At 42.4% G+C, this 8,344-nt stretch overlaps 1 protein-coding gene across 1 annotated transcript; it reads right to left on the bottom strand.

Moving 5' to 3' along the window:
• Positions 1–98: 98 nt before the first annotated feature.
• On the bottom strand, positions 99–5,454 carry LOC108529105 (FUN14 domain-containing protein 1-like). The gene is made up of 3 exons (XM_017871208.1): positions 5,258–5,454; positions 4,403–4,559; positions 99–213 (listed from the first exon to the last, which is right to left on the bottom strand). The coding sequence occupies exons 1-3, from the start codon at positions 5,283–5,285 to the stop codon at positions 99–101; spliced, it is 300 nt and encodes a 99-aa protein (XP_017726697.1). The 5' UTR covers positions 5,286–5,454.
• Positions 5,455–8,344: the final 2,890 nt, after the last annotated feature.

The following is an 8,344-nucleotide window of genomic DNA, read 5'->3' as shown; positions in this document are numbered from 1 at the left end:
AGTAATATTTAAATCGTTATCTTTCAAGACAAAAGTCAGCTTCCAAAACTCATTGTAGCTCTTTCATAAGCTGATGCCTAAAAGAAAAATTGCACCTTTTATGTAAGCAAAGGCAAGCGCTTAAAGCTCTGACATACCTGAAGAAGAAGAAAGCCACCACCTACTGCAGTTGCTGCAAGTTTTCCAACTTTCTGGAACAGAAATCCTGCACACCTTTAATCAAAGAAATAACAAAAGATGAAAACAATCAATTATGTACTAAATCCTCTCCCTCTTCTACTTTTCATTGCTTTCCTAATAAAATCTTATGTCTTCGCATTTCTTTTGATCACGTCCCTTACCTGCTCAGAAACCTTCTCAGAAACCCCTCAGTTATATAGGCTAGTCAAAAATGCACAATCTAAAATGTCTGAAATTTGCTTCAAAATAAGGGACAGACAGATGAGGAGGGGAATTTATAGAAAAAAAGAGCAGCTACTAAAATAACGACAAGTACTCAGGGGTTCACTACACTCCTCCTACATTTGCATAAGCTGAAACCTCCCATAATAAAAGTGACATTTTGCTTAATACAGTCAAGATGGTCCATACACCTGGCTGACCCTCACCTTCGGCTCCAGCCCCATTAACTTCCAAATAGGTCATCACCTTTGCTCAAGCTATTAATCTCCCTGCTTCTAGGGGTTTCTGCCTAGCTCTACCTATTTAAAGCTTTCCTACCCTTTCAGGTCCAGCTGTTGTTCCACTCAATGACTACACTTCAGCCCACATTTCTAAAAGCCTCCTTATCTAGATCTACCTATTTTTATATTAAACGTTTTTTGTGTCTCATCTACCCTGTGTCAGCTCATACTTCTTTCGTGATTAATTCGCTCCTTCAGTGAGCTCACATTCCCTTCAGCATTCCAGATCCACACTGTGCAACTGAATCCTATTTTTCTAATCTAGCCTCCTGCACTGGGTTGAATGGTGTCCCCCTCCAAAATTCACATCCTTTCCAAAACCTCTAAATGTGACCTTATTTGAAAACAGAGTCACTGCAGATGTAATGAGTTCAGATGAGATCATACTGGACAGGGTGGGCCTTTAATCCGATAAGGACGCACACAGAGGGAAGACGACATGTGAGGACAACAGAGGCAGAGACTGGAGTAATACATCTACAAGCCAAGGAATGACAAGGATTGCTGGCAACCACCAGAAGCTAGCAGAGAAACATAAAACAGATATCTCCCTCTGAGCCTCCAAGAAGGAACAAACCCTGTTGACATCCTGATTGCAGACTTCTAGCCTCCGGAACTGTGAGAGAGTACATTTCTGTTGTTATTTTATTTTATTTTATTTATTTATTTAGTTATATTTTAGATAGAGCTTGCTCTGTCACCCAGGCTGGAGTGCAATGGCATGATCTTGGCTCACTGCAACCTCTGCCTCCCGGGTTCAAGCAATTTTCCTGCCTCAGCCTCCCAAATAGCTGGGATTACAGGCACCCGCCACCACACCCGGCTAATTGTTGTATTTTTAGTAGAGACGGGGTTTCACAATGTTGGCCAGGCTGCTCTTGAACTCCTGACTTCAGGTGATTTCATCCGCCTTGGCCTCCCAAAGTGCTGGGATTACAAGTGTAAGCCACCGCACCTGGCCTCCACAGTTCTATATATTTTATCTCCAAAATGTTATTTGACTGTTTTCTCCTTTCCATTCTCAAGGGCATCATTATCTTGCTTCCAGAACATTCTTAAGGGCCCTCTAACTGTTCTTGACACCTCCCATCTCTCCTAGCAATCACCCATCCTGATAATAGTTTTAATTTTTTGTCATGGGCTGGGCGCGGTGGCTCACACCTGTAATCCCAGCACTTTGGGAGGCCCAGGTGGGCAGATCACGAGGTCAGGAGTTCAAGACCAGCCTGACCAACATGGTGAAACCCCGTCTCTACTAAAATACAAAATTAGCCAAGCGTGGTGGCGTGTGCCTGTAATCCCAGCTACTCGGGACGTTGGGGCAGGAGAATCGCTTGAACCCGGGAGGCAGAGGTTGTAGCGAGCGGAGATTGTGCCATTGCATTCCAGCCTGGGTGACAGGGCAAGACTCCATCTCAAAAAAAAAAAAAAAAAAATTGTCATGATCAAAAGCCTACAGCTACCTACAGCTAAATAAAATCTCCTCAGCCTCCTATTCACGTCTTGAATTGGTCTAAATTGCTAACTTGTTAGGTTATGCCTATTAACTGTTCCTCCTTAATATACACCACAATATCACATCAGTTTTACATCCTAAGAAAATTGCAAAAATTTACTACACTGAATATAGTCATTGCAACAAATCGCCTATATAATTATTAGAGTTCTATTATACAGCTCCTGGACCAACACCTGGCTATAATCCAAATGTGTGTGTGTGTATATGTATATATGTATATGTATATATGTGTGCATACATATATACACACACACACATATATACATATGAGCCACCACACCTGGTCTCCACGGTTCTATATATACACACACATATATACATATACATATATACACATACACGTGTATGTGCATATATATGTATACACATATACACACATACATATATATACACACACACATACACACATAGTCAGCTCTCTATATGTTTCACATCTACAATTCAACCAATCAGGGCACAAAACTTGAAAAAAAAGACAAAAAAAATAAAAAGTAACACGGATTTTAAAAATTCTGTATAACAAGTATTTACATAGCATTTACATTGTATTAGGTGTTGTAAGTAATTAAGAGATGATTTAAAGTGTACGAGAGAGTGTGCAGGTTATAAGCAAATACTATGCCTTTTTATATCAGGGACATGAGCATCTGCAGATTTTGGTATCCTATGCTGAGGGACGATTGTATTACCATAAAGAATGTGCCCCTCAGTAGGGGAGTCAGCAACAAAGGCTCAGAAAAGGGAACAGAAAAGGCAGACAGCAGCCACAATGTCCCCTGGACTGTGCTCCACAAGCATGTGTATCCATTGCTTGATGGCATCAGTCACTACAATGAACCTATCTCCTGCTGCTCTGTCTCCAGGCTTTCCGAGCAAACTTCTGCCAATGATGGGGCTTGATCTACAAGGAGTCTGGTCTCCAAGGAGAAACAATGAAATGACTTGATAATTCTATTCTCAATTATTTTTGAGTCTGTTTTAAGACTGGGCTTTAGGCCCTGACTGACATTAACCAATCACCCATAGCACCAAATTGTGAGCTTATTTAAGCAGAGAGCCATACCCTGAATTACAGGGCTAGAGGAACTATCAGCCTGTGGAGAACCATCTGAATGACCAGGCCCTGACAGGCATCTCTCTCCTAATTGCAGGCTTTTTTCCTGCAGCAGCATTAGTAAGTACATATCATGAATAAATGCCGCACCTCTGCAACACAGAATCTTGACAATGAGTATTTCTATCATAAAATGGCATTTGCAAAAAGGCATAGAGGAGTGTGTCATTATTCCAAGGTACATGTAAAACACAAATAAAAACACTCGTTATACTTATCAAGTGGAAACATGTAAATATTTCAGTTAAATCAATATAAGATGAACTTAAAAGAGTATCTAAGAAAAAATGCTTATGCACAAGTTAAGCACCCTCACTAACTCCAAAATTTCTCTACAGTCACGAACATTTTCAAAACAGTCAAATTTGTTTCTGCCCCTTGTTATCTGGCTAGCCTTTTTATTGTAAGAACAGAATTAGATCCACAGTAGCCATTGTGTTATCACGTGGTCTGAAATGTTAACTGGCCAGGCTGATGGTTATTAACCACTTCTTAATGGACTCCACAATATTCCCAAGTAAGCAATCAGACCTTTAATTTCAACACAGAACTAATGTTCTACAGCTCTTTTTCAAAGAGTTATCATAATCTGAACAAGCCCACAAAAAACAGAATCATCTGTATCATCACCAATAATTCATACTGAGCATTTTACACTGCTCTGTACAGGGCTGACAATACTAGAGGCCAGTTCTACCGTGGGAGTTTCTTAGGTTTTTTCAGTAGTTAGCACTGAATGAAATGTAAAAATTTACATATAATTAACTCATATATTTCTTCCTATCTACTATCACTGAATCAGATCCACGACATGTGCTGAACATGAGAATGGGGAAATTATATAAAGAATCAAAAGAAGGATGAGGAGGGAGGAGAGGAACAGCGGTGGGCATGGGGGAGGGGATCGCCAAAACCCAACAGGGAGCCTGGGCATGTAGATTACATCAATTTTAACTCAGAGAAAAGCCTCTTCCAGAATTAACAGTGTAGACCCACTGCATGTGCACGGTGACTCTTCCCGATGTATGAAAGGTCAGCAGTGTCAGGCCCCCAAATGAAATTTAATGAAAAAGACGTTGTTCTCACCAGCCAGTAACGCCACCCATTACAATCTGGGTAGCTACTGAGTATTTTTCTACCATAGGTCCCGAACTGTGGCCAAACACTCGATTCCACCACTGGTGTCTTCTTGCATACTCAGTTAAATCCAACACTTCATAAGAGTCGTCATCACTTTCATATTCTTCAAAATAGCAAAATGCAAAAAATAAATGTAGAGTCAATCAAAAGTCAGAAATGTCCCATACATCTTTTAAATATCTGTTACAACTCATTACTTTTGGCCTACAGCTAAAAACGCCCACATGGAAATTACTGACTTTACTTAATTCCTGAGACCAGCGCCTCAAGAGTAAAGAGCCCTGCAACAATGACCCCCATATGCTTTCTCAAAGGCCCAGGGACCAGCCTGGGGTCACGAAGCCAGGGCCAACTCAGAATGACACAGTAGTGAGGGGTCACCCCAACCTCCAAATCTTAGTAGGGTCAAGGTCAGAGCAGGGTCCATTTTCATCAGTGGAAGGAATGGGGGTGGGGAGGGGTCCTCCTCTGAGATAACTAGTCTGGAGCCCAGCGAAATCACTTGAGTCTAGACGTTTAAAAAAAGAAAATAATAATACATTTGAAGATGGAGATGAAGGGCCGGAGGTGAAGGTAAGGCAGGAGGTAGGTAGGGCTGTGCTGGGGTGGGGTGGCTCTCCGCTTGAGTTCCGCAGAGAGGGGAAGAAAAGTCTAGCTCGGAGGGGGTGCTGAAAGGGGCTGCCTTAAAAAAATAATAGAGTTCGAAGAATCCTAGGGCAGGGGAAGGAAGAGGTGCCATGGGAGCAAGGTCGAGAGCTGTGAGCCGCGTCCCAGATACCACTTCAGGCCCTCGCCGCTCACCTTGGGGAGGGGGGTTCCGGGTCGCCATGATACCGCCAGCGGCCAATTCTGGAGTGGTCCCCGCCCGCCCTCCTCTCCCTGGCACTTTAAGGGCCGCTCTAGGCGAGGATGGAAATCTATGGTCTCTTTTTTCCTCCTCCTCCTACTCCAGGCGCGTAGTCCTGTCTCCGCCCCCTTCTCTCAGCGCAGGACCTTCTGCCTTCTGCGCAGGCGCGAGACTCCGGAATGTGGGCAGGACCGGTCGGATCATAGCCCCGCGAGAGAGTAGGGGACTTGTAGTCCATTGTCTTCCGCAACTAGGGAGGGGGAGGGACCGCCCCTCCTAGAATTTCGATAACTCGAATTTGATTATTTTGTTTTAAAGAGCCTTAAGGGCTGAAGGTATGGGGGGGAAGGGCGCCACATGGTGGTACAAAGGGAAAACCAGCTGGGTATTGACAAAGACTCTCTCCTTGACCAAACTTTAGTCAGAAGGCTCCTCTGAGCTGTTTTTGACTGAGTCTCCTCCTTGGGTCGTCTTTGACCTGCCAAATTTGTGGCAAGAATCCAGTTAAGTCAGTTTAGTGACAACTCCCCCACCCTTAATATCGAATCACCCTCAATATCCGATCAAATTCCTCAACCCCACCCTCGATATCTGATCACTCTGCCACCAGCAAAAATCCTGTTAAATTGACTTAGCAAGAATACCTCTACCCCTCATGTCTGCTCTTGGTAATCTTCCACCCATTGATCCATTCACTCTGATCATTTACTATAAATTCCCTGCTATATTCAGAGTTGAGACCCATCACTCACCCCTATTGCCATAGTCTTTGTTTTTCGAGAAAGGGTATTGCTCTGTCACCAGGCTGGAGTGCAGTGGCGCGATCATGGCTCACTGCAGCCTCAAACTCCTGGGCCCAAGAGATCGGCCCACCTCAGCCTCCAGAGTAGCTGGGACTCCAGGCGTGCATCACCACTCCTGGCTAATTTATTTTTATATTTTGTGGAGACTAGGTATCCCTGTGTTGCCCAGGCTGGTCTTGAACTTCTGGGCTCAAGCAGTCTTCCTGCCTCTGCATCCCAAAGTGCTGGGATTACAGATGCGAGCCACCATGCAGGGCTATATTGCAATAGTTTTGACACCTATTGCAATAGTCATGAACAAAGTCTTCCTTACCATTTTAAGAAGTGTCCCATAGTTTTTTTGTCAGGCCCATCACTTGCACACTGTCAGAATAATTTTTTAATAGTATTTTGAACACTCTACCAGAATTCCAATGCTTGAGGAAAAAGGCTTGTAAGAGATAAGAGAAACCCTGTTTCAAGCCATATTTTTCTAAGGGCGCAAGGGCTCACAAAGGGACCAAAATTTTTCTAATGCCCTGCTGCTGGAAATTGGAATCTGTTTACCTGCTCTCTCTCTTGAGTTCCTGCCAGGAATCCAAAGGAGGTAAAGAAGAGCCTAGAAACCTCATAATTCCTGACCTGGCAAGAGGACATAATTTTTTAGTGTCATTCTTTTGTTTCTTTGTTTGAGACGGAATCTCGCTCCGTCACCCAGGCTGAAGTGCAATGGTGCAATCTTGGCTCACTGCAACCTCCACCTCCCGAGTTCAAGTGATTCTCCTGCCTCAGCCTCTCAATATCCCAAGGAGCTGGGATTACAGGCATGTGCCACCACGCCTGGCTAGTTTTTGTATTTTTAGTAGAGACAGGGTTTCACCATGTTGCCCAGGCTGGTCTCGAACTCCTAGCCTCAGTGATCCACCCACCTGGGCCTCCCAAAGTGCTGTGATTACAGGGGTGAGCCACCGTACCCGGCCAGCATCATTCTTATTATTTAAATCTAACAGAACAATAAGGTCAAGGTCTTCACCCAGAAACCCCATGGGATTCTATGAATACAAAGCCGTATTGATCACCAAGCAGCTAACCCAAGTCCACATAAACCAACCCAGAAACTTGTCTTGAACTTGCATTGCACCCACATCTACTGTACAATTAAACAAAAGTCCTCTCAGTATTCATTTTAATGGAAAAACAAGAAATTCTGGTATAAATTGCATTACTTAAAAAATTGGCTTGCATAATTGCACTTGGCTTTTCAAATCCTGGCACTTTCTTATTTCTTTTTACAATATGCCCATTTATTAATATCCTTATTTGTTAATTTTAATAGCAAACCGCAATTACTTTTGCACCAACTTAATACATAGCTTGCAAGTTTATGTTTTGTCATTTGTTGACTGGGAAAGGAATTTTCCTAAGCATGTAAAATCCCTATAAATTGAATGGCTTACCTTCATTATCATTTGTATTATGATACTAATTTCTAGTAACTATTAAGTAACTTGTCTCCCTTTATTTCTTACCATATCTCTGCAAGTAATTAGCCTGTTAGCTTCAATTATGTTTTATTTTAATTTAAAACTGATTGGAAAAGCAAATTCTCTTTTGCTACCACCCAATATAAGTTCACTATGTAGAGACTAGCAAAAGCATGTGGACAATCCTGGCAATCACTTTATTGAGATTAATGTTCATGGAGGTGGTTTGCAAGGTTGTGTTTGAAATGCTTGTTCTCTAGTGCCATAAAGAAATAGCACTTGAACATAAATTTAATTGATTTAGTAAGGCCATTTTTACTTTTTGCAGAAAGGGTACACTCGCTAGCACTTTTGCCACAAGAGTACACTGAACAAAGGAGACAGGGTCATTTATAACCTCACGCGTCTACCTTACTGCTGTGTCTGGTTTCCATTGGCTGGAACGGAACCTCACATTCTGTATTTGTCCTGATTGGCTAGCAAGTTAGAACTTTTAAAAGAGGCAAAGGCAGAGGAGAACAAAGGAAGAAGGAAGTAACTTGTGGAATGCTGAGAAAGAAAAAAACACTTTTAAATAAGGAAGAGAAACAGGCTATGACCTAATGCTTGCTTGGACCAGTATAAGCATGCCAAGGCAAATATTGAGGCTAAATTGTGGGAGCTAAGAAGATAAAGTACATTGATTTCTTTATTACGGCTAGCAGACATTTAAGAATGTTAGCACAGGTCTTTGAATAAATTTTGCTTCTAAGAGAAGTTACTATTTATTCCTAAT

This window comes from Rhinopithecus bieti, unplaced genomic scaffold (genome assembly GCF_001698545.2).
Source record: "Rhinopithecus bieti isolate Rb0 unplaced genomic scaffold, ASM169854v2 scaffold_6709, whole genome shotgun sequence".
NCBI lineage: Eukaryota > Metazoa > Chordata > Mammalia > Primates > Cercopithecidae > Rhinopithecus > Rhinopithecus bieti.
The sequence above is the reverse complement of the archived record's forward strand: the minus strand, read 5'-3'. Positions and strand labels throughout refer to the sequence as shown.

Excerpts from the sequence above, each read along its gene's own strand:
- LOC108529105 (XM_017871208.1), bottom strand. The coding sequence starts at position 5,285 with ATGGCGACCCGGAACCCCCCTCCCCAAG. Across the intron at positions 4,560-5,257 it reads CCGGAACCCCCCTCCCCAAG|AATATGAAAGTGATGACGAC; the intron begins GTGAGCGGCGAG and ends GCTATTTTGAAG. Across the intron at positions 214-4,402 it reads ATGGGTGGCGTTACTGGCTG|GTGTGCAGGATTTCTGTTCC; the intron begins GTGAGAACAACG and ends CTTTGATTAAAG.